Source organism: Pipra filicauda, unplaced genomic scaffold, assembly GCF_003945595.2.
Source record: "Pipra filicauda isolate LSUMZ 115617 unplaced genomic scaffold, ASM394559v2 scaffold315_size853536_pilon, whole genome shotgun sequence".
Taxonomy (NCBI): Eukaryota; Metazoa; Chordata; class Aves; order Passeriformes; family Pipridae; genus Pipra; species Pipra filicauda.
In genome coordinates, this window is record NW_024104438.1 from 559,470 (window position 1) to 586,838 (window position 27,369).

The 27,369-nt window shown below is 42.1% G+C and overlaps 1 protein-coding gene across 1 annotated transcript; it reads right to left on the bottom strand.

The window, feature by feature from the left end:
- Positions 1-874: 874 nt before the first annotated feature.
- RMND5A (required for meiotic nuclear division 5 homolog A) lies at positions 875-26,300 on the bottom strand. The gene is made up of 9 exons (XM_027722829.2): positions 25,807-26,300; positions 21,255-21,397; positions 14,701-14,835; positions 14,428-14,528; positions 9,932-10,098; positions 9,078-9,243; positions 6,320-6,422; positions 4,084-4,238; positions 875-2,629 (listed from the first exon to the last, which is right to left on the bottom strand). The coding sequence occupies exons 1-9, from the start codon at positions 25,946-25,948 to the stop codon at positions 2,566-2,568; spliced, it is 1,176 nt and encodes a 391-aa protein (XP_027578630.1). The 5' UTR covers positions 25,949-26,300; the 3' UTR covers positions 875-2,565.
- Between the last annotated feature and the right edge of the window lie 1,069 nt (positions 26,301-27,369).

A 27,369-nucleotide genomic window follows, 5' to 3' on the forward strand; every position in this document is an offset into this window, starting at 1 on the left:
GAAATCTGCTGAGCCTCTTCCCTCCCACAACACACTCACTAAAAGGCACTTGCTGCACGCAGAGACTAGTTAAAGGTTTCACAACCTGGTCCAAAAGTGTAATGGAGACAGACCTCAGGTACCACTGTGGTTCTAAAAATAAATACTTTTTTACTATGGATATTCCCAAACCCTATCAGGGACAATACATGCACACCACCATATTTTACAAAGAATAAAAACCTCAGAGTATTATTCACTTTTCCTCTGCAAGCACTTTCTCCAGTTACCAGAATCGTATCAGGCAGCAGCAGGACAGAACCCCCATCACCTCACAGGGCAAACTGGGAATCTGTGCCAACCAAACTGCAGAGCTGTTTCCCAAATGCCCACCCAGCACAGCATCCCGTTATGATGAGCACACAAGCTCCCAATACTGAACGGTGAGCACCATCTCTTGGTGGAACTACACAACTGCAGGCAAGGATTTTTGACTCTGTAACATACAGATAGGAAGAGAATTGCAATCATGTGGTAAAAACAGCTGAGCTTTTGAATTAGCTATGGATCTGTAGCATGCACTAGTTCAGGTGATATTTAATACCTAAGGTGAATTTGTACCCTATTTCCATTTAATAATGCCATTCTTGGACTCTAAGCTATCAACGCTGACTGGTGTTCACACCACTGCCAAAATACCAGCAATGTAACAGAGGAAGATGCAGCACTCATATTTCAGGCCGTTTTTGGGGAGGAGGTTGTTATTACTGGTTGTTTTTCTGTTGTTGTTTTTTATTTTTTATATACTTCATATGCCATTTCTATAAATCCAAAGCATTAAGCAATTGCAGTCAACAGAAAAGATTAAAAGCAATTCCAGGAAGACTAGGAAACCTACATGGAAAATAATATCCTCACCCGTTTATTGTTGATTTTACCACTTGGTAACGCGGCTGTTTTGAACTCAGTGTGAATACAATGTAAGTTTTGCAGAGGAAAAAAAAAAAAAAATCACACACCTGTATTTTTCACATGTTATCAAACACATCTGAAGTTTAAAATTTGTGTGCCTTGACTCGCTCCTCTTTTTAATGTCTCTGTAGGTTTGTCCATTGTCACTGATCCGATAAGAGTCCGACTCAGTGTCTCCAGTCAGGTGACAGACAAATTCAAAAGGTGTAGATTTCCCAAAGACGGTCTTCTCTGTAGTGCATTTGTGCTAGTGCATTCAACCAGTGTGTCAGTGTTCAACCACAGAAGCTTGGGGTTGGTTGGTTGTTTTGTTTTTTTTAACTACACAATACAGAAATATAATTTTACATGTAGCTTTGCATGCCTTATGGCTGCTTGCCCTACTATAGGACAGTGCAATAAATACAAATATATGCACACTAAAAAAGATTTAACTGCCATGATCTACGTCTCCGTTATGAGTACAAATTTACCTAGTCAACAATATGACAAATTCAGCAGAAAAAGTGGCAATGGCAGTAATATTCTACTACAAAAACAAGGCTAGAAGCAAAGTGTTCTCAAGCTACAGAAAACTTGCTACCTCCTAATATATGATGTAGGGCCCAGTTCTGCCAAGTGCAGAGTTGTGATCAGTAGGTTGCATCAGAACATGCTTTCCCCCCATTTAACAATGAATACTTCTACAATTTATTTGGTTTTGATAACTGTTTATAAATAGCACACTATAAGGACTATTAAACTATACAGCAACATGACATTTATAGCCTAATCCTGAATACAAAGTTCAAAGAACATGACTACAAAGGCCAGAGAGCAAATGTCATCGACTAAAAGCATTTCCACTTCAGAATTTATTGAGTGTTCTCTTACACAAACACTTCTCCATCGTGAAACCAAAGGAACAGGATTACCTATTCCCTCTCTGCCCCAGTAGTAGTTTAGCCACACATCACCCTTATAAATTAGTGATGGATTTTAACAGGTAGCCCCTTGGGGCTATATTTTATATACTTTATATATATGCACATTTACTTTGAATTCTATGTAAAAGTTGAAAAAATGTTTGAAAGAAAAACTCAGAATATATCACAGCATTTTCAGCGAAAAAAATACAAATTAGTTTTATAACGACTATTCAATTTATCAAACCTTTTTTTTTTCTGAAGTATTTACCTTTAATTATGTACACATTACAGGAAATAAAACTTTGTCCACAAACATTCTCTAAGATGACAGTTATCAATAAAATGATAGAATAATAGCAGGAAGAATATTAAACAAATGGGGGTGATCAATTTCTGCCTTTAAAAAGTAAAAAGTCACCATATAATTATAAGTACAAAAACCTGCATTGAATGACAACTGCTGGTGTAGTAACTTGATCAGGTATGGAGACCAAGAGTATAGTAAAGCCCTATGGTAATAATATTTCTGTAGCATTTCCACTTGGTATGTATATACTAAATGTTGGCAAAGTTTCTGTAGCATTAGCTTATACAAACACAGGAGTCCTCAGTCTGCTGCATAAAAGGGAACAAATGTGTTTTAATTCTCCTGAAATGCACCTGAAATCCAGAGTGTCACTTACAAACTGCATAATGAAACTTTTCTTCAGAAAAATATCTGTTTGGCATCTCCAGGGCTCTGTTCCATTGGACAATAGGGGCATTTTAATCTGGGGACAAAAATAACGTGTTAGAATTGGGGCAATGTGTGACAACTGAGCATTAAAGGTATCAAGTTTTACCACTGTAGCATGAAACAACTGCATTCTTAAGCCACAACACTTTACTTGTCTCCACTGAAAGTCACTTTTAGCTGAGAGAGACCTTATGATGTTTTTCTTTCTAGTCTTTCTCACCTTCCACCCACATGCCTCTGAATTATTAGATTAATCATGAAGAGGAATTTCTTCGTAGCTATTATTTCTACTTCTGGATTCTCTTGTTGTATTTTAGAGTCATAGAATGGTTTGGGTTGGAAGGGACTTAAAGACCGTCCAGTTCCACCCCCCTTGCCATGGGCAGGGACACATTCCACTAGACCAGGTTGCTCAGAGCCCCATCCAGCCTGGCCCTGCAGTAATTTTAGATCAGCTGGTGGCTTCCCTCAGCACCCAGTGCATTTTACTGTCTGGTTCTCAAAACGCTGTGATTTTACAACCCATTTATATCAGCTCCTGCAGGTTATGACTGAAGACCTCAGCCTGGCCTCCCTGCTGAGGTCTCCAGTGATACAATCCTACTTGCTTATAATGTCTCTTCTAGCACTGGTCCATTTTCCCCCCCATCTGTCACATTTGGGCCTTTTACCTTTTCCACCCTCACCCTGAGTTAATATTGTCAGAGCTGTGCTGTCAGGAAAGCTGATCAATGAAAGCATCAGGAATGAGTGATGGGGCACAGGAATGATAGAGCAGCAAGTTTACTGGCTTAAAATGGCTAAAGTCACCCAGAAAGGCATCCCTTCAGGCTTCTCTAACAGGGCACAGAACACAAACATCAGTCGGCATTTTCATTCATGGTCTCACTTATTTTCACACTGAATTTCCCAAAACAACTTACAGCTCTAAATTAAGCTGACAGCCTCCACGGAAGCTGCATCTATTATATCCAAACAACCACCAGTTCTTCCTCAAGAAAATCTGTATAGCTTTCTCTCTCCCATTTTCTGCTTCCCAAAAGCCTGCAGGCAGGCCACACATACCTGAGGAGTATTTTCACAGCGATAATTCCCCTACCTGCTCAATTACTAAGCTGTATTTCCCCAGAGGTTTGATTTTATTTTTAAGGGATGTTTCATGCATTACTAACCTTGCTCTCAAGGAAAAACTGTGTGTGTAAAGGCCTCCATTCTGAATTTAAGACAACACAATGGGACTTATAACTTGAAAAATTACTCTGCTCATTAAATTCCTTCACATAAACTCGCTTTTCACAACACCAGAGGGTTTATTATGCTTTTCTCCAGTGCATCAAACTGGCTTATCTGGCTTTTAAACCATTCTCCAAGATTAACAACCTTCCACTGATTATGTAATTATGGACTCAGTTTTCCCAAAGCACAGTATTCTAGTCTTAAGATTGGCCTTTGTCTGTATGTTGCTTGAAATAAAAGAATGGTACTTACTTGCTGCCATTAAACATTTTATTCAAAGCATCTCTTGATATAATATGACCACAGACTAATTTCATAGGTGGATTATTATCTGTTGTTTGCTGACGAAGGATGGGACAGGCAAATATTGAATGATACCAGCACTTTTTACCAAGGTCCACTTCAATCTGTGAAAGAAATCAACAGAAAAATTTATCTTGGGAAACTGCATTTCCAGATAATTATCCCTTCAGGTCATGGCCCTTACTTAACAGATTTCTCAATTCGGCTGTGAAGGCAGCAAAACCCATTGTGTGGATACCTGACAATTTCCCAGGCAAAAATACTTAACTGTGATCTTAAAATGGTGATTTATGTTGGGCATGGGCAGAAGCATCAAAGCAGAGTATTCTGCCAAGGGACAAGTGCATATGTCAGTGCAAATCTATGCCCTGGCAGGAAAACTGAGCTGTGACCCAGCAAGACTTTCAGGAAATCACTGGCTAGGAAATACAAAGTGATTTAGATGACAGACTTTATTTAAGGGAGAAAGAAAAAAAGAGAAAAATCCTTGGATTGACTACGTTAATGTTCTACAGCTTCTTGAAAGACTCTCCCAACGCCTTCACGTCTTGTGACTAATGAAGGGGGTTAGAATCACTAATTTTCAGTACCAACACAGAAGACACTGGTGCAGCACAACTCTTGCCCCAAGAACAAAATTATGTCAGGAAGGGGCATGTAACAGAGAAAAACAGGTCTGTGGCTTCAGCAATTAACTGGGAACTACAAAAATAACTGCCTGTGTACCTAAAACTGCTGGCTCTGACCAGTCCTCAAAAGGTTTAACCTTCAACCAAACCTGACAATGTGACCTTTTCATGCTACTTAATCTCTGCCTTTGCACAACGAAAATAAGGCTTTCCACACCCCTACTGCCTCAGCAGAACACATCAGAGATCCTCCAGTTTAGAAAATGCAAGGAGACACATGTGTATTATTAACTGCTCTACATCAAACAGCAATCTTTTTCCAAATTCTCCCTAGGTAATCATTCCTATCTGGACAGCAGGGCAGGAATTTGTCACACTTGGAGGTTACATTCTCAGCATTACAGAAAACACAGCTGGGAGAAACTCAACACACATCCTTACACTATAAATGAATCTCTTCCAGCTGCAGTCGAAGAGGGTAACTCAGTTCATGCCCAGTTTGCACTAAATAGGTTTCCTTTCCAAATCAGGAGCAGGTCACTGGAGAGCTGCACATGCTTGGTAAGAGCTATAAAGGGAAACTGGGGTTTCATAACAACTGAACTTCATTTCAACTGATATAAATGAGATGTGCTGGAAGCATAATGCACTGGATCCCAACTGCTGTGTCCCCAGATGCAGCACTAATTCTTTCATCTCCTGTCTGCCTGATAAAGAGCCAGTGCAAAGCAAGCCCTGGACTAAGCTCAAGCCTAGGTAGGGGAAGTTAATGTTTCCCTGTGGGATCCATTTTCTTTCCAGTTATACAGAAACAGAATAAGTAGAAGGAGAGAGCGCCTGTTTCTTTAAGGTCATTTGATCAAAGACCCTTTCAATGTGAAAGGGGATAACAAGTGAAAGGGGGAGCATCAAACAATATCCAGAGGTACAAACCTGACAAAGAGAGAGAATAGAGACAATAACAAGAAACAACCTTGACAGCCACACTAACTAAGAGGTCATCAATAAACTGCAACCAAACCTGGACTTTGCAAGAGATATCAATGCAAACCTGAGGGTCTCAGAGGACAGGGGGTCAGCAGAACTATACAAATTGCAGGAAGAAAGTGCAGGGCAAGGGGATAGGGAAGGAATGGCCAGAAAGAGGTATAAAACAGGCCAGAAGGGCCATGCCAATATTTGAGTGCCCATGAACACATACCTGCTTGTGAATCTGGAGTGGTGCATTTCTGCTTTCACTAGTGGATTTCAATCTTTACCAGCCAAAGAGGAGGAAGGGACCTTGGCTATCTGTACTTATGTTTTATGCAATCCTTGTGTGTGGGTGCTGCTGAAGGCAGAGCTGTGTCTGTGGCAGCCTGTGCAGCTGGTCTGGTCGTGTCAGTGTCCTTTTGTGCTTGTGTGTGTGGGTGTCTGTGAGCCCCAGGGCCCTGCAAACCCCCAGGCTGCTGGAGGTGGAGGCCATGTATAACATCCCATAACATTCAGCACAAAAGAAACCTGAAAACAGCATTTGCCATCAGAAATCTGTCCTGGACAGCTCAGCATCAACTCACCGGGAGTTCGTCCTTCTGGTTCCAAACGCCCGTGCACTGCCTTTGTTCAATAACTGCCTTGATATTAATTAGAGCTGGTAATGCTACACAACCTGCTGAAAAACTGCAGAAAAGGGAAATGTTAACATAAAGTACCTGCTAGGAAACGAGCATTTTTCACATTTCTGCTTCAAAGGTTAACTGGGACATAAGAGTTTTGTCCTATTTCATTCAGATCTCGTTATACCTGGAAGGAGCTCAGAAGTAGAGACAAGCAAGGGTTCTGGGGTGGGTTATCAGTTATCCTGTATTTTAGGCTGAGGCCCTCACGTACTACATTCTGGACAGAAAACAACAGTTAATCCCCCCCTCTGAGTATTGTAATAAATTGATTTTCTCTAGCACCTACTTTGACTTTGACCTGTACAGGAGAAAGACACCACTTCACCTCACACAAGTGGTTGCTCTCAGCTATGGAAGAGCACGTGCAGCCTAAGAGCTTCTATGTAACCCACACGTACACACAACCCATAAAATCCTTTAATTATACCTAATTACCATGTAAAGAAACATGTCTTTCCACCTTCACCTTAAATCAAGAAAAGAAACATAGAAGAGCCCTAGGAAGGTAAGTGAAGGAGGGAAAGCATGCCCTGTGACAAGAACAGCAGTATAAAACTGCCCAGAGTCTGTGTCCCAACAGTGCAGCCTCCTCTGGGAGTTGCCCGTTACTGGAATTTACCACATCATTTGGAAATATTTCAGCATGTTACAAAAGAAAATATGACGCTGAGTTTCCAAAAAATTAACAGATGATTTGATGGATTTAAGTCTAACTGACACTACTACAGGCCTGGAAATCACCAGCAACAGAAGATTTGACATTGGTATCAGCCTGCTCTGTTTGTTTGGCAGATTATTTTACTATTTGTGCAAGTTTTATTGTCTGCAGAAGTCATGCCCTTCATCTCCACTCTGTCCTTCCAGATAATTGTTTCTGTATTTCTGCAGGAACATTCTGGTTGATTTACTTGGGAAGGATATGCCTGAAACCTGTGGATCTCTTGCCTAAGCTACAAAAAAAAATTTTTTAAAAATCATATCCTCACCAACTGGCCATTTCAATCCTTACACTTTGCTTTTTGGTTACTTCAGCCCTGACTGTAATTTGTATTAACCCTGTGAAAAAGTTCAGACAGATAGTATTTGTAGAAAGACAAGCATTACTGCTTTAATGGTTCTGCAAGAAAACATCTCCCAAGAGCCCTTTAAAAGTGTAACAATTCAAGTAAACAGTAAATTCAAATGGTGTCCTGTAGTCCTTCAAGACCCTGAACCACAACCTCCACACTACAAGAGTTATCCCACTGTCTCCACACATAAACTCAGACCATGAGCCTGTATAGGATCAGATAAATATTGGAGAAACCAATCAGCCTTAAAAAAGTGCCCATTGCTCATGTTCTAGAAAGAATGTATTTCATAGCAGGGATTTCACTTCACGCTGGTTTAATTCCTAAAGGATCTGTAGCACTCAAAGGTCACACCCATTTAGAACAGTCTTATTTATGACAAGAGTATTGATACCACCTATACAGTAAATACATTTCAGAGCAATCAATTCCACATCAGGAGCAAAGCAAATGTCCAACCCCTCCAAACATCAGTAATAGAGATTTTCCACTTCACTGAAAATCTCTTGGCCATCTGCACTGAAAACTGCATTGGAGCATCAGTGCACGAGCAACAAAAATGAAAAGGATTGTTGTTAATTTGAATGAAACAGGAGAAAGATGAAAGCCATAAAACAGAGATATAAGCTTTGGATATCTATAAAAACCTCAAAATGAAACTTGTAAGTCTATTGCAGAAAGACAATCTGAAGTGCTCCTTTTGTTCTTTCTGTTGTATTTTGTGACTGAGATGCAAACAGAAGGCTTGACAATTTACGAGTTCTAAACTAAGCACAGAAGTCTAACAACAGTAAATAGAAACGGGAAAAAAAAAGCCCCCCCAAAAAGAGGAGGTAGTGAAGCTTCTGCTAAGTACCAAATCTAGCCTTAAAAGATATATATCATTTATTTTCTATTTAATGTCTGAAATAAAAATGAGAACATCAGGTGGGTATATTGGGGGTATTGACATGCAAAGGCTAAATAGCAGCTAATCTGTTTTATCTTTGGAGCTCAAAGGAGATTAGGTTGGGTTTCCTTCACATTTCCAACTGCCTCCTACAGATTTGCAGTTTGTCAAGTTAGCTACCGAGCTTAGAAGTGCCTCTTTCTTTGCAAATGAGGTCCAGCAAACAATTCAGAAATTTTAGCAGCTGAAATTACAACATAACTCTTAAGCATTCTTCTAAGAAGACCAGTAATGTGTGGATTAAAAACCAAAATTATCAAATGCTGACAGAATCATGGCCACAGTTCTAGGTTTTTTTTTTTCAGTTAAACAGCAGGGACAGTTGTCACAATTTTGCTGAGAGTAACTGGCTGATTGCCATCCTCATCTTTCACACTTGTGTCTAAACTTCAGAAGCCAAATTCCATTCAGGAACGCTTATTCTTGAGCTGCAGTGGTGCAGGGTAAAGCTCAACACACAGGAACCTCTGATTTCTAACCTTTGCAAACCTGGTTAGAGCTAAATGTAATTATATTCTTTATTTAATGCAAGCTAGATGAGACTACTTCCCAAAGGCCATTTCTTTGGTCCTCAATAAGAAACAGAAACCAAACCATAACGAACCTGGCTTCAAAAGCAAAGGAAAAGCAGCATTACCTAACACTGAGAGGTGATTCCACTGAGAGGCCCAGGAGAGCACAGGCATCCCTTGTGAAGATGTCACAGATGTCAGCCCACTGGTTTGCATCCAACAGGTGAACGTACGGGGAGTTCTCGATGCCTTGCCGCAGGTACACCAGGCTGCCCATCAACACCTGAATGTCTGGGAGGGACCAGGAGCAGGGAGATGCTTTATGCAACAAATAAAAGCTCGTGTCTGCAGTTCTTTCACAAGGAAAACAGGCAGAATCAATGACACACACCCTCACCTCTACAGGACACTCCATTCCACTACGGACTGACTGGGGAGTTGTCTGCCCCACCACAGGCAGGGTGTGCTGCCTGGGAATCTGCTGCAGACAGGTTTAGTTTTTTGTAAGCTTTCTGACACACACACACTACCCTAAAAAAATAGGCTTTGTTGGATTCAGATTGAGATCATTCATTTAACTCACATGTTCCCCATTTTTCAAAAGTTTCACTTCTTTGTATTACCCCACGCAGCAGAAAGTAGCAGATGACTATTCCAAGAACATTTCTGTGCATTTTTAACACTTTACCCTGGCACAGACCTATTATAGATGTAATCTACACATTTATTTAAAGAGTCAAAACCCTTAATGTTAAGCAAATGTGCGAACATTCACATTTATGTGTGTCTTCTTAAAAAAAGAGAAAACAAGACAATTCAAATTGTAAGAATTCAGGTTATATACATTAAATACAAAAATAAGAAGCCTTTAACAAACTGATAGTAATGGAGTAAGGCACATTTGGAACATGATTAATATTTTACTACAAGATGCCATATCCCAGCATTTTAAATCCCCTTAATGTGACCAAAAATGTACCTTTCTGATGATTTAGGGCGAATGGCTGGAAGTTTTTCGCGTACTGAAGTGCTTCTCTTTGATTTGCTGTTCCCCCCATCAATAAACTAATGAAATATAATCTGTGCAGCTTAAATTCCAACGAACTGTTCTGTGCCATGAGCATTTCTCTGTTGGATACCGCCCACCTGGAAGAAACGAGGAGGCACAATGGGACGTGACACAAGAGTAATTAAGTGTCAGCCTACACCCTATGAAATTATCACAATTATCTACCCTCTATTTCAAGGGAAGTATGACTGTTCCCTGAACTTCTGAGAGTCTCTACAGAGCAGAGAAAATGGCAGGACCTTTTATAAGTAAAGGAGCTACACAGGGTGCACAACATATGGACTGTGGTACTTCTGGTGCTGCTGTAGAGGTTAAACTCTGCAAAATTCAACACTCACTGGCCGGAAGACAAGACTAAATTAGGTACAACAAAAGGTGGAAATAGCTAGAACCTACTGTATATAAATTAGTAACACTTGATCTTAATTTTAACAATTACTGACAGTTCTTCAGCTGCACACTGAAGAAGTTTGACCAAGCCTTTCAAGAACATTTTCCTATGTCCTCATTCAACAAACATGTTCTCCAAGCCACTATGTTTATATGTGTGCCCTGGAGAGAGGAATTGCATCTATGGGACCTCAAAGACAGACACTATCAAGACCTTACAATAGAAGGGAAGTCAGCCTAAATATCATACTTTACCCTAGATAAACTTTGCTTTCTGTGTTATATTCAACTTGGACAATAAGAATATTTCTCACTTGCTGTGTTTCATTCACCATGACAACACTAATGTTTGGCTCCTAAATAACATGAAAGAATTCTTAAACACACATTGAGTAAAATGAACTGGAATTTTCAAAGCGTTTCATAAGAAGTTTTTTTATTATTTAGAATTCATCCATCTCTTTCTTGTTTTTTTGGGAGGTTCTTTGGGTGTTGTTTCAGATTTTTTTTCCTTAATTCAATTTAGTCAGGCCTAAATCAATCCAATCTCTCTCTTAAGAACCTCAAATTTCAATGTTCTCCAGTACATCTGTTTCTCATTAGTGTTAATTAGTTCTACTATTTTCACTGTGGGGGCCCCATTAAGAAAAAAGCTTTTCACTTTTCAGTAACGAACTGAGGAAGTCTCTGTTCCTCAAAAAAAAAACCAAAACAAAAACAAAAAGGGTATGTGAGGCCTCTGTTTTCTTCAATCAATACTAAAATAAGAAAATTAAGCATCCTTACAGTATTGGTAAAGCTTTCAAAGCAAGAAGGTAGAGCATTAATGAGCAAGTATCCACTTTCAATTTGTTGTGGTGGAAGTGTCAGTGGTCTGACTTCACTGACAAGGCTTTGTAAAGACCCAGGAATCTTTCAGTAGGAAACAGTGAAAAATGAAGCCTTTGAACTAAGAACAAGCCCTACTGTCCCTAATTTCAAGCAGTTTCAGATGAGCAGCCCCATAAGACTGTCAGCACTGTCATCTCCACCAGGAAGGAAGAGCACACTCACTAACCAAGGGTTGTGAGTGAGGTTTGGGGTGGTTTTATAAGTTTTTTGGGGTTTTTTTAACTGTATTTTTATGATCAGTGTGCCCAGCTTCAACCAGGTATAGTGGCAATAAAGTTCAATCCAGGCTACAAAAACAAGAGCCTGAAGTTAACAACCACAGACTAATAAGAAGCTGAAGGACAAAAAATTATAAATAAACACTAAGGCTAGTCCACAGTCCCATCAATGAGATATTAATCTCTATTGCATCAAAAGAGCCTCCATCCTCTCCCTGCCAATATTCACACCCACATGACAGAGTACTTCATCTTGCTGAGGCCGAGACTATTTTTCCAAATGAGCTTTTAGGCAGCCTTTCCATTTTTAGTTCTTTGAGTGGCAGCACAGATTTGTATCAAAAGAAAGCAACCACAGAAGCAAGGCCTGAGGTGTTTGGTCTGGGACACGCTGTTCCTACTTCCAACAGAAAAACAAAAAACCAGCAAGTGAGGTTTAAAACATCCAGCCCACATACTCTCTAGCACTGTCCAAAACTGTTGGTAATCACATCACCTGTCTTCTTACCTCCTCTCAAAATGATACTCTAAGTGTTTTCACTTCTGAGTGACCTGTGTACCCTCCTGTTTACAGACAGAGGTGAAGACAAAATTACAGACAAAAGCTTGGAACCTGGAAGTCATTCCCACCAGACCTTCACATGGAGACCCAACCTGACCTCCAAAGGGCCAGAATCCATTCAGAAAAAAAAACCCCACATGTATTTCTCCTCCCCAGCACCAAATTACAGTGAGAAAAGTCACTGGAAATTAATGGGATCCTGAAGAGGTGCAGAGATGACACAGTTTAATGGTGCAGGGCCAGACTGGGCATCTACAAAAGTCAAGCTGCACAGCCCACAAGGGAAAACAAAAAAGTTATGGCCAGTCATATTTTGTTTAAATCTGAAGTGACATATTTTTAAGTGTTGGAATTTGTATTAAAAGAAAATCTGAAAAAAAAAAAAAAAAGTACAGTTGAGGTCTGTTTTTTTCTGAGACACAAATACTAATTTCTCTCTATCACCTCAGCAAGGGTTTGAAAGTCTATTGGAAAAGTCATTAATCTGACAACTCCCTTCCCATGGCAGTGACCAGGAGCCACTTGTGTTTGTTTTGTTTTCAACACTGAGTTAAACCAAGCACAGGCACAGAGCACTGGCAGAGCCCGAGAGACTGGTTGTTGTTTTAATCCCAACCTTCCACGATTTTGCATGGATAACAAACCCTGCTATACTCCCCTTCCTGGTTCATGGGACTGTAATTAATCATCTTTGTGTGACACCTTTCTGCTTCAACACCACTGTCAGCAGTCTGACCCTGCCATGGGCTCCTTTATGCATTCCTGGAGCTGTATTTACTGATGCCAGTTTTAGCCCAAAGAGCACAATGCCACTCTCCAAGCTCCTATCATATGGAGATCATCCATTCAGGATTGGTTTCCATCCCTCCTCCTGAACACTCACCTCTGCTAGGAAATAATATGGGAAATCCCTTCACTGGCATCAGCAGTTCTGTGGAGTAACTGGGCATTTAAGACATGGGTTATCTTCTACACCAGACCGTGACATTTTGTCACATGTGGATCATCCTCCCTATGGTTTTCACATAAACATCACTACAAATAAGGCCCCTCTGTGCCCAGCAGCAGCAAAGAGAAGCAGACAGCTTTTGCACTGTCCAGTTTAAACAGAATAAACATTATACACAGAAATAAGACAGGGTGGGGGAGGGAGACCAGCACAAAAACTATGCTGACAATACACCCTATTGTCTGCCCATTCAACTGGAATAAGAATTCCTTTGAAGGACAACCATGCCTTCTCCTTTGTTTGAAAAATATTTAACTCATTGCAGAAACTACAAGATACAACTAAGAAGCAATGGGTAAGGCATAAAGCCCTGCAAACTCGAGCTAAAATGAATTGAGGGACTTCAAGGGAACAGACAGAACAGCAAATTACTGTTCCTCGGGGATTATCCTTCACAACAGCTCTGTTACTATTTGAACTATAAGAAATACATGGTGTAGCTGACAGTAAATCCTGTTTCAGTTGTAACAGCAGTGTTGCTTCCCTTCAATTTAGCCAATTCAACTGCAATAAACCACCCCACCTTTCCACCTGTGCAACTATATTCGAAGGCCAACTATTTAGGTCAAACTTTGCATGACTCAGAGGCATAATGCAGGATTTAGCTGATGAACTTTGAGTGCCAGAGCGCCCCTGCACCTAAATGCCAATAAGCACTGAATTGACACACCTCTGCTGGTTCATGTTAAAGGGAAAAGAAAATGTTTGTTAATACAAAAATGTACTTAACTGAATAATGCAAAAAAGATATCCTAAGTATGTGAATTATGCTCAGGAATTAAACATGGAAATTTTGAATTTGCTTTCGTTTCACGGTTTCTGTTTTTAAAAGGTCGCTTCAGAGTTGGTTTAGTTGTTTTGTTTGGTTGGTTTGGGTTTTTGTGTTTTGTGGTTGTTTTTTAGCTTACTTCTGAGACCAACCCAGGCTTATGAAAACTTAAAAATTAGGCTGAGGGTTTTTCTGGGGCTTTCTTATTTTGAAGTTAAAAGCTATTCTGAAATGGCATGCAGTTATGTATCCACTACTGTAAATCATAAAGCAGCAGCCCTTGAGACATTTATCACCTTTCCCTCCTCACTGTTGCTTTTAGCACGAGCCTACATGTCTAAGGGTTGTAAAGTCTACTGAGGTCGAGAAAATATCCAGGTCTAAGGCTGACTGACAGATCCCAGACATTACCAATTCCCAGACTTGGTTTTGGTCTGAGCAGTCATCATTATCCACTGACTTGCATTAACTGAATTGTTTTGTTCAGAAGAAAATCTCACTAACAGGTGTCTCTTTTGTTAAAAGCATTAAAAAAATGGGGGGAAGGAAAAAAATGAGTAGACTCACTCTAGTGCAGGTCTCAGAACTCTAACTTTTAATGCTTCCAATATTCGATTTAACTCCACAAACGGTTCTTTTTGACTTTGATCTATTGATAGACCAGATTCCTGGGAAAAAAAAAAAAAAGGTAGTTTTTAGTGAAAGCATGAAAAACACAGTGGGATTGATCTGTTGGTTTTCTGACAGTTTAAATATTGACCTAGAACATTCAAATAAGGAAGGTAACACAAAGCATCTTTTCCACAGTTGATAACCTTCAACACCCACACATATCCTTACCTGACAAAGTTCCTCAGCTACATCCAGCATTCCCTGCCGGAAGAAGTGCTCCACCATCACCTCGTTGAGGATCCTCTGGCTGTCAGCCTGCCAGCACCCATCTATGCCCACACTGCTGATGTCCGAGTCAAAGTTCTGAAACACACAAAATTATCAGTTAATGGGCTGGAACAAATCACCCCACATCATTTTTCCTTAACTATGCAGGACACCTGTCTCTCCACCCTGATGCCTTCTGCCTATTACTCAGTTGGCCCTCAATTACCTCCAAAGTGAAATGTATCTGTCAGCTGCTTCATTATCTCCTGTGTATGGAAGAACAAATCCTTTGGCTTGCTTGTTTCAAGTCTGAATACTATTCACTGTAAGGAATTACACTGGCAAATTACAAGTCTAGCTAGAAAGTCAGAAACCTAGTGAACTAACTAAACATGGCTTTCAAGCCCATGGTGAATTTCTGAAGGAAGTATCTGCAGAAAAATCTTTTTCCATATGTGAAAAGTGAAAATGTACAGGGAACAGAAAATAGAATACTGTACACCAGAATCAAGACAGCGTTATCGGTGCATCACTGTCACTGCAGCACACCAAACTGGAAGTAAAGTTTTAACTCAAGATTATTTTACCTAACTGGGGAGAGGGGAGATAGACAATGCTGAAAAAGGAAAAGGTCATTCTCCCCACCCCCAAACAACAACGAAATTCAAATCTCTGAAGACCTCAACATCCCAGCAACAGGATGAGCTTTGAAAGTCCAAGAGATCTTTTACAGCTCTAACCCAGATGATCCTACTGCTGTGTATTTTTAGGCCAGCGGCCTATGGACATATTCCAGGAATAACTAAAGATATTGTCACGGTGACTCTTTGGTAACACTTGGCACTGCTTGGCACTGTGCCTCTTGGCAGCAGGAGAGAAACATTTGTTCCAATCCAAGATATAAACCAGGATTTTAACTGCTAACATGGTCTATGATGAGGGCAGGCAGGTTAACTTTAATAAAAATCCTCCTCCGTTGCCTAAAACAAAGCTGCTGCAAAATAAAAAGCCTAAAAGTAGCTCCTTGTTTGCTGCCTGATGGCTCTCTATGGCTCTCTCTCTCGAGGGCTCTCTCCCAAGAAGGAACTTCAGAAATCAGGAGTTCAGTGAAAACAGCAGTGCTTCAGCTGCAGCTCAGTGAGGATCCACAGCCCTGCACATCACGGGAACGCCGATCTCGCACAAACACCGGGTTCTGTCACAGCAGATAACACACAGCTGGCACGAGCTGCCTTCCTGTGCACAGCTCAGCCTCACACTGCACCCTCCTTTTACTCACCACTTAATTATTTCCTTCATCAGCACCTTCACATCTCCTCTGATGTTGCTCCGTGCCACCCTGAGAAAGGGGCAGTCTTCTCATCCCTGCACACACGGCTCCAAAGCCACCACTCCCTTCAGGTCTCTCAGCAAACTTTCAGTAAAATGTTCAGTGCAGCAAATTATCTCTTCCATCTCTCTGAGATGGTGGAGCAAGATGAGCATTTGAATTATCACCACGGATTCAAGTCTCACATTTAACAATATTTTCACTTGGGTATCTTAATCTGTAAGCTCCTTGCCATGCTGCTCATCTTTAAGCTGTATCCTGAAAAACTTAAGCATCTTAAAGATTTAATAATATTATTCTTATTTGTGCCAACTATTTGAATCCTTACAAGCTCACCACCATTGCTGATTCCTGGTATCAGTGTCCAAACACCACCAGAAGGTAACAAATCCATCAACAACACACTAAAGGAATATCAGGGGCAGTATTCAGAACACACAGGTTTACTTTTGGTACTTAGTTTCCAGGGTGGAGATCATCAATAATCTAAAAGTAATTGACTTTAAGCTGTATAACCCTGTAAGCAGAAACCTTATTCTTCTGGGCAGTTACCAAACATTAAAACTGAACCCACGCCTCAAACATTGTCACATCTTCCTCGCTGCTTGGGGGCACAGGTGGTGGGGCTAATTAGCTCAGTGCCCTCACAAAATACTCATTTTCTTTTGAAACAACAAATCTTGTTGTGAACCTTTTCAAAACCCCATCATAAATTAGACTTTTAATTCTCATAGAAGGTGGTAACGAGTTGTATCAACCTGGACGTGATGCAGATTCAAGTCACATGGTACAACCTGAGGACCTCAAGTTTTTTCACTTCCCCTCAGTCACTCTCTGATCAAGCCAGTCTTGATCAGGTTCTCATTCCAATAACTTTTGTGTTTTGTTTTAAACAGTTCCTGAGGTGTGTATTATATGTGGGATTCCACAGCTCTGCCACCTCTGGGCCCTGAGGAGCTTCAGGAACTGACTGCACATATTACAGTGAGTGACTGTCACATGTCAGAACAAATTACCACTTGCCTTTGGCTTCTGTATTTCATAACTGCCACGCATGGATGATCTGCTGGTGACTGCACACCCCTCAGTTTTGTTTTCTAAATGCTAACAGTATGCTAACTGACAGCACGTGGGGTTTAATAAGATTTCAAAAGTTAAAATAAATTCTGTAAGTTAAAAACTCCGGAAAGCTTAAAACCTGAAAAGCACAAAATAACCTAAGTGTCAGCTAATATTCCTGAGAAACAAACCTTTTTTTAAGAGCCTAACTAGTAAGTCTAGGGCCAAAATGCAGAAATCTTATGTGCTAAATATGCCAATGAAACAATGAAACACCAATGGAACAACACACAACTAATAACTGCTAGAATGTGAGGACTTCAAGATGCACACAAACACAAGACGGACCATTTTAACCAACATAACAACCCTCCATGTTATTTGAAACAACACAATATGAAGAAGGATGATGATTTAGTACAGTTTTATTCCTCAGTTGAGATTACTTTGTCCATTCCTCCCTTCTGAATTCTGATCCAAAATACAAATAAAATATTTGTTTACCTTCTCTGTTAAATCTGTTTGCACATAAAATAAAGCACAACTTGCCAAGGCTTTGCATTCATTTAGCCCCATTCTTCACAGTTATATGAAGTTCAGTAAAGGTTTTTAGTTTGTTCATATACAAGTTTTTACATGAAACAAACATTAACTTAGGTGAAAGTTTGCCTTCCCAAAGCACTACTTAAATGTTGGCCTTTTAACAGGCTTAAAATTCTGGAGGAAAAAAATGAAAGGAGCTGCCATTTACTCCTCTTATTCCTAAATGAAGGCATTTAACCACTACTCAGATTGCTGCTAGAGGGAAAACATTTACCAGCCCATCAAAAAGCTTTGAGATGAATTCAAATCATTCCAGAATGATTTACAGAGATGCTGATGAGTGAGGTACCTGATAACTTGCTGAACAGCAGTGAGTTCTGGAAGCAGAGCAAATGCTCATACAATACAAAAAAACTGGATGCAAACAATTGCTTTCAAAGGAGAAAATGCTCTCTGGAAGAGAGGGCAACCTTTCATGGATCAGGAACATGTGATCCATGTAGAGCTACTATGAAAAAAGGTTTAGCTTATTAAATAAAGTTTCCAGGAACTACTAACTAAAAAGTAACACACAAAGCTTTGGCATTTCAGACTTCAGTGTATTTGATGCCAAATTTGAACTTCATTTTGCTTAAGGGCTTCTGTTCTCAGAGTGAACTCTGCAGACAGACAAATCTAGGGCCCATCCAAGTTCACAAGCAATTACTAGAATAACTTAAAACCTGACCACACTAAACTTTATATGTAGGTATAACCCTGCCTCAATACAGGGAAAAAAGAAATTGAACCTGAAATTGCCATGAGCAGACAATACAGCAAGTTCTTCCACAATCCAGGCTTGCTAAGGAGGAAGTTTGTTGATTCCACACGCAACAACAGCTGTCATTTGGCTGTGTCACATAAAATTGGCACCAGTATTACCATGTTTCCCAATCTCAAACCAGGCAACAAAATAATGAGTTACATTTATCTGTGCCTGAGCACGCACAGCTAGGGAGACCACAAGCAGTGTTCTGGAGATGTTAATCTGTCTATAAAATAAGTTTGAAACAAAAGTCAAATCTCGTGAATCAAGGTGAGGGCTGTGCTTCTTTATATTCTAATGAGTGTTTTATTTTGGAAGCAGCAGTATTTTGTCCAGAAATGTGTTGAGAATCAATTCACTACATCAATTACACTTAATTACTTCTATTGGTTTAAGCTTAAGCATATTATGGTGAAGGGATGGGGGAGGGCAATTCCAGTAGGTTATGGGACTCAGGTGCCAACAAAGACTTTGCTGGCAGGCTTCAAACGTATTTTCCAGCAGCACAGGGAAACTGCATTAACTACATATGGAAGCTTTCCTTCAAATGTCACTGTTCAGGGAAACGCTGAATTCCACCTGGATTTAAACATTTCACGTATTCATCGGAGAAACAGGCCAACACACATTCTAAAGTACTTCCCTTACTAGCAGTTGGGGAAAACTAACAATATTCAAACTGCTTGCACTAAAAAGAAAAGCTCAACCAAGTTCATATTTAAGGAGACAATCCTAACTTGTGCTCTAAACTTCATAAAACTACATCCTTCATTACAAGCAGAACTGGGGACTCCTGCAGTTCCCACTGCTTCCAGTCTTTTGATGCAAACACCACAGACACTGAGATTGAAAATCCAGAGGAAGAAGCACACTGAATACAGCAAGTTGAGCTCATTTTTTAAGCAGCCCTTCTGACACTCAACAGGCTCAGAGCAGGAAAGGATTATTCAGATCCTTTCTATTGTTTCACAAAACCACACACTCGAAACTTAAAAAATTATTTTTATTACGTAAAATGAATTTTATGTAAATAAATATTAAAAGGGATTAAATATTTTAATCCCTTTTAAAATATAAATAGTAAATAAACTTAAACAGCAGGACAGAAATAATACTGGAAAAACTCTATTTCCATGAAAACTAAAACAGCAATTTGGAGATTAGACTCAAGCCTAAACTTCTTTAAGCTTGCAAGTGTTGGGGTTTTTTTGGCTTGTAAGAAATACCATCACCAATTTCCACTGAACATTCACACCCTCTATATATGACCTGAGGCTGTTCTACCTCAGAGGATTTAAATGAAGAAGGTCTGGCCAAACTCTAGAGCGTATTTGTACAAAGTCCACTTGCTAAAGCAGAATAGGAAAGTTTCAAACTTAGGACAAGATTACATAGATTTATTTCAGGCTTCAAGCTGGTAATAAGGATGGAATTTTACTCTAGTTAATTGGTTTAGGTACAGCAGCAAGGATTTGAGATAGATGCATCCTTAAGCTTTGGATAAGTGACGTGTGGATTAAAGCTATTACTACAAAGTTTGAGCTCTCCATGATGGTCAGCCGTACATATAAACAAAAAATACAACAGTTTCATGGACAATCTGCAGCATTAAGTACTTTGTTCCTTCATCACACTATTGTAACATTGTGCTTTAACAGATTATCATTACTAACAAAGCTTAAATGAGATTCCCAAAGGATAAATCAGTATCGGGTAATGCTGCAAATGTCTTTGTCCAGGTGAAAAGATTCATTTACAGAATCTTCCTTAATAAGATTATAAGGTGCACCTCAAACCAAATGTTTAGATCCTGTCAACAGAGGCATGTTCTGATGTGAAACTATCACAAGAATGTCCAAAAAAGACTCCCTGAATACAGGGAGCCTCTAAAGCACAAGACTCCCTGAATACAGAAAAGAACACAGACGGAGAAAAGCATGGCCTGAAAGTATACATATAGCACCACTTTAGTATCATTTCAAAGAATTGTTAATATCTACCTACAAAAATATTCAGATCCCAGTTATTCTTGAACCTGGAATTCATCTCAGAACATCTCATATGCAAAGCTCCAAAGATAAGCTGCCCTATTGGTTATGGCATAGATACACAGACTACAAGATGTTGAATCTACTCTACTCACATTAAGGCTGTGTTATAAAATTAAGCCCCAAAACCAACAACACCCCTGAAATATGCACAAACTGCCTTTCTTAAAAAATTCTCTTATCTTACAGAATCACAGAATGGTTTGGGTTGGAAGGAACTTTAAAGATCACCTCATTCCAACTCCCTGCCATGGGCAGGGACACCTCCCACTAGACCAGGTTGGCCCAAGCCCAGTCCAACTTGGCCTTGAACACTTCCAGGTATGGGGCAGCCACTTGTCCTGCTTTCCAGAACAAAATGCCACTTCTGAGTTACCTGCTACTGACAATTAAGTAAACATTATATATATAAACCACAGTATTTCTTACCGAGACAGATACTGAAACAAACATCCTGCTAAACCGATAAAACACAAAACATACTAAGTCTTGTAGTATCAATAGGGAGTGTTCTCTCAGAAATAAGAAGATCTGAGCTGCCCCAGAAGGAATACTCTGTCTGCAGTGAGTTCTGAAAGCAAGTACTGTACAGCCCCCTGAATCACCTCTGCTTCTGTAGTTCTGAGGATGATTTAGTTAAGATTGACTGTAGCACAAATCCAGATTTTCTAAAGCAGAGCACACACCACAGAACTAATGCTATAATACAATCAAACCACAAAATAAATACCTTATCAATGGCTTTTCCAACTCGGGATACACTGCTGTGAATGTCCTTATGGTCGGAGGCCAGTTTTTGGACTGTGTCTTTTATTCTTTTACAACACTGTGTCATAACAAGTGAAATCGTCCCTGACAAGTCTCCATCTTGATCTAGACAAAAGAGAGGAAAATTACTCACTTTGCTACAGACAAATGGTAACATCCAATCTCTTAATATGCCACGTATAAAGACAAAAAGTGGTATTAAAAGAAAGAAATGCAATCCAGGGAGTATTTGCAAAGCAAGATCAGTGTAAAAGGAGGCAGAAAGACAGGAATTCACCTGTTGTGAAAACTCACCTGGGGAATTAGGAATCCAGCTGGGTGTACAGTAACAGTGAACAAGGGCAACAGTTTAAAAAATTAATGTTAAGTTCTCATGTGTCTCAGTCACAGTATACGAATAAACATCTCAAAGAAACACCCAATCCACAGATGTCTCAGGGAATAACAGAATAACAGAAAGCTGCTGAAGCTACTATAGGATCAGTTCTCTTTCAGACAGACCCTGAAGGTACATGAGAACATCACCTTTAACTACAACAAGGTGAAAGCAAAATGTGGATTAATCAGAGTCCAGTTAATTCCCGCCCCACAAACCACCCACTTCTATTGGACTCTGTGTTTGAGCTGTATCAAACTTCTGCTTCCTGACTCGTGGAAACACCCCTGGAAGTTCAGCCAACCAGCCTCCAGTTCCCCTCTACAGATAAGAAGCAGTGGACATTGTTATGAGATTTATTCTCTAGGAACTGTGACATTTTTAGCTGATGTCCAACAACCCATTCTGTGAACAAAATAATGAACAGGGAAGGTTTACAAGCCCCATCACAGCACTTTACAGTTTACACCCTCTGTGCTTTGCATCAAACATTGCTCGGGGAAAAAAAAAATCATTTTTCAGTGCTTTACCCCAGTCCTTTCTTCCTGCTTTTGATTCAAAAATACAAAGAGAATTTTACCTCCGAAGGTCTCTCCTTCCACAAAGTTCATTCTAAATGAAGAGTTTTTTCCTTTAGCGACACAGACATAGCAGCCTTCAGCTGCAGGAAGGTTACTTTAAGTGGGAGAGAAGCCCAGAAATGCCTCCCTGGTATTCTGGGCCCAAAGCTCTCATGTGCAAAAACCAAAGTCATCGAAATATCTCTTTAGAAGGAGGATTTTATGGAAAATGTGTTCGCTTTTTAAGTTTGTTCGTTTTTGATTTCATATTTTAACACATTTTTTTTGTTTCAGCAGCGTATTAAGAGCACAGTTTTTGGAGACAGCAAAGGAAATCCAGAAAAAACTGTGATCACAAGGGATGGATAATGATTCCACAGACACTTTTTCTAGATACCTTCCCCTCTGTTGTTGCACATTGAACTATCTCAATTCACCTCTAACCAAGCAAACAGCTCCTGTCCAGCCCCACAATCCCCAGCTGAGGAAGCTTCAGCAGCATTTTTGCAACCGCCACAGCTTTTAAGAAAGAAAAAAGCTTTAACTCCCTCCAGTCCCATGAAGCCAAGGATCACCTCCCGGTCAAATGGCTATTTTTTTTTCTAGTGGATGAGTGAGGAGTAATAAGGATTGAAACAGTCAATTCTGTGACTCTGTGCATCCCAAATTAAAAATTAAAAATTCACTCAACTATTACATGGAGTTCACCTCCTCAAATTATTTTAAGAATAATCCCTATTTCTCAGTTGCTGTTTAATTTTTATGACAGACGTGTAAAATCACATGAAGGATCTTTAACTATCTCGTGGCTTTTGCCACCACAAAATGATCAGCCAGAGATTACACAACACGCAAAATGGAAACACTCATTCTGCAATGAACAGAGAAGCTAAAATACACTTCTGGAGTTTTTTTTGCAAGAAGAGCCATTAAGCTAAAACCCAAACAACTCACTGCTTTTACGCCAAGCAAATAAGTGAATTACTGGCCCCTGACACTTACTGCAGCAGAAACCAACTCCTGTAAATCAATGAAAATGTCTACACAGGAAAAGTCATCAGAGCTGTAAAAGGTTTCCCCTCTGCACCCCTCTCTTCCAGCTTCAACCAAACTACGAGCTGCTTGTAAAAAATCAGCAGGAGAAAGCCTGGAACCAGCCCTCCTGGTATTTCGGGGTTCACAGGAGACCACAGCCCTGCACGTACAGTCACAATTAAAAAAAGAAATAAATACACTGGCCAGCAGACACTGGGCACAAAGCAGAGTCCAAAGCCAAGTTTACTCAGCCAGACACATTTATACCATCCAGGAACGTGCAGCCCTGCCTTGGCGGCTCCAGAAAGACAGATGTATGAGGGGAAGGGAGAAGAAAAACAAACTTTGCCTTCCCGCTCACAGGACTGAGCACAGATAGGGCTGGTCTGTCCTCAGGCTTTAACATGAAAGAAGACATTTTAAGGGACTGGAGGGGGGAGGGAACCCCACAGTTTAGAGGTTAAAGCAGATTCTAATGGTTTCTTTGTCCCCACCCACTTCCTTTTTATATCCACTGCCTATTTAAGGTCTTTTCATGCATCTTTGCTCTCAGATCTTGTCCTACAGCATTAACTTCTTCTTCAGCAGTGAGGGTTTTCATTTCTCTTCCTTTTTTCCTTTAAAATTGCATACTAAAGCGTATTTCTGCAGTCCATACCCCTAAATTAGAGCTCCACATTGAGATATCTGGCTGTTTTCAACACTACCAATTTTCAAAAATCCTCAGGACACAGTGTATAAAAGCTGCAAATACCTGTTCTTGTTAGAAAGTTATAAATAACATGTTAAAGGAAAAAAAAAAAAAAAAGAAGAATTTTGCCACCTACGAAGCCAGCTCACCCTCAGATGCCAAAATTGAAGAGTCCCCAGATGTTTAAGGGTGCACTAATAACATATTGGCTTCATTCTACTAAAAGAAAGCTCAGTTTGCAAGGTGCTCTCTGGGACAGCATCATCACTTGGTAAGTGCTGAAAGTATTTCCAGGGCCTTCACTGGACAGCCCCAAAAACTGCTAATCCAAGCCTGGATGGAAAACCCAACAAGGACCCGGAAGGAATCACACACTGGAACCTTTTAATTTTATCACAATGTGAGTAAAAGCTCTGGACCTGCAATGGGATTCTCCCAGACAAACCTCTACAGCCCAACAAAGGCCAATACAAGTGCGAGGGTCACACCAGGAGCATTCCAGGCCAGGTCAGGTGGTGAAGACACACATTTTATTGACTGTCCTCAATGCCCAAGCCCAGACTGTTTCAAACAGCACAAACAACAGTTTGAAACACAGTTCAAAACAATGTCAGAAAGACCAAACTTTTTTTCATCCCAAACAAATGCCTTGGAATCAGAATTCCATGTTTGCTGTCCATAGAAACTGCTGTGTACAAACGGAGCAGCTCCAGCACACTCCTATTGGAGTTCCTGGAATTATCCACACTCCTGACTGAGCTTTGCACCTGTATTTGCACAAGAACCACAGCAAACACGTTTCCTTTGAACCAAACAAAAGCAAAAAGCAGAGCAGCAGCACATTTGCTCTCAAGTTTGGGCTCAGGAGCCTGTAAGTTCCTATTTTTAATCCTCGGCTTCCTGCGTGGTCCTGGGTAAATCACTTCAGCTGCCTCTCCACTCCCTCCCACTCCATCAACAAAACACGGCACTGCCTCCACCTCTGGGATTTCACAACCTTTACATGTCCCGTGTTTACAGCCCCAGCAAGTGCCCAACACCAGCTGACACGCGGACAGGGCCGGTATTTACTCCCTGCTGTGTGCTGTGGCTTTACCCTAAACACCGCCAAACCCTCCCCCCCAAGCAAAGGAACACAACTTAGGGGACATAGGAAAAGAGAAAGAAAAAAGAAAATAAAATAAATACGAGTGAGGAAAAAAAAAAAGCAAACAGGTCAGGCCGGCCCTGTGTTTCCCCCGGGGTGACCAACCCCTTTGTCACCCAACATCAAGGGTTATGAACACCCTCACTAGGGTCACGCCAGACCTGCTGACCGGGAACAAACGAACCTCTTGGGCAGCACAGACAAGGCAGGGAAGGCCTGGAAGGGCCGAGACCCATCACAGAATAACACAGAATATGCTGAGTTGGAAGGAACCCCCAAGAATCCTCGAGTCCAACCCTTAGCCCTGCACAGGACCATCCCCAAGAGTCACACCGTGTGCCTGAGAGTAGCATGCCAATCCTTCTTGAACTCTGGATGACTTGGTGCTGTGACCACTTCCCTGGGGAGCCTGTTCCAGCACCCAACCACCCTCTGGGTGAAGAACCTTTTCCCAATACCCAACCCAAACCTCCCCCACTCCCACTTTTTAACTTTTCCATGTCAGAAAAGCCCCAAATCTCCGTGGGGTGGTCCTGGCTCAGCCCCCGCAGCACAGAACCCTCGGGGCAGGGGCTCTCCCTGGAAGGGTCCCCACCCCACAGAGCCCGAAGTTTTGGGGCCACAACACCCAAAATTTTGGGGGTTCCCCCCGGGGAGACGCAGGGGAGGGAAGGAGGGGTGCGGGGGAGGGGTCTCTCCACGTACTCTCTGTCTGCAGGATCTCCCTGCGCAGCCCTCCCGCGTACTGGATCAGCTCCTCCAGGCTGCGCTCGCAGAGCTGCCCGTATCCCGAGAACTTCTGCAGCACCTTCTCCAGCTCCCTCTCCACCGTCACGCACTGGTCCATCGCGTCCGGGCCGCGCTCCCGCTGCTGCTGCTCCTGCTGTTCCTCCTCCTCCTCTTCCTCCTCCTGGTCGTGCTGCCCGTCCCGCCGCCCCCCGGCCGGGCCCCCCGGGCCCCCCGCCAGCGCCGGCCCCGGCCCTGGGCGGCCCCGGCCGCACTTCCACACAGGCACCGCCGCGGGCACGCCGGGACCTCGCGCCGTCCGCGCAGGCAGCGCCGCGGACACCCCGCCCCGGAACCTCCGCCGAACCTCCGGAGGGTTGTTGTTGTCTTTTTTTTTTCAGTCAGGCGGCGCCGCGGGCAGCCCCCGCTCTGTGCCCGCCGCTGCTCCCGGTGTTCCCAGTGGGATCGAGAAGCGCTTCCTCGTCGGCGGCGCGTGGGGAGTTAACCCGGGGAGCGGGGATGGCGGGGGTGTGGTGGGTCAGGCAGCGCGGCGGGCAGCCCGGCGCGGGGGCCTCAGGGGCGGCGTTGCCATGGCGACGGCAAGGCCTGAGGGGGTGCCGGGCCTGGGGAGGCCTCGGCGGCTCCTCCGGGTTCTGCGATCGGGCTGGGCCACCCCTGGGGCCTGGGAGCGGCCCCTCCGGGTCTGTCACGCCCGGGGCCGGGGAGTGGCTCAGGGCAGTGCGGTGGGTGCAGTGTCAGCGCTGAGGTGACCCCCCCCGGGGTACAGAGGGTTCGCTCCCAGCCAGGCTGCGAGGAGCGCGTCTCGCCTCAGACATCGCACAAGTCACACCGAGCAGCGGCTCTAAACAACGCCAGGAAACGCACCGTGCCGGAAGCGAAGCGTTTAGCCCGTCGTCGGGTTGTTAATTGGTCGGTAAACTTCCGGGCAGTAAAGTTTTTGTGTTGAGTTAAAGGCTGAAGTGGCGTATTGGACTGGCGGCGGCTTGTGAAAAAATGTGCTCAAGGAGATGTCTGAGCTTGGACTCCACCTGGTGAACGCCAGCTCCAGAGGATGCCACCAAGTTGATCGGAAGGATAGAGCACCTCTCCTGTGGGGAAAGGCTGAGGGAACCGGGATTGTCCAGCCTGGAAACGAGAAGGCTCTGGGGAAAAATTTCACCCTTCCAGCACCTGAAGGGAACTTACAGCAAAGATGGGGAAAGACTGTTTACAAGGGCATGTAATGACAGGACAGGGAGCAATGGCTTCAAACTGAAAGGAGGTTTAGATTAGATATTAGGAAGAAATTCTTCCCTGTGAGGGTGGTGAGGCCCTGGCACAGGCTGCCCAGAGAAGCTGTGGCTGCCCCATCCCTGGAAGTGTTGGTTAGAAGGCCAGGTTGGATGGAGCTTCGAGCAACCTGGGATAGTGGAAGGTGTCCCTGCCCATGGCAGGGGGTTGGAACTGGATGGGTTTTAATCACAGATTATGTTTAAACACATCACACATCTTCTGGTTTCATAGGTCAGCACAGTGGTTTAG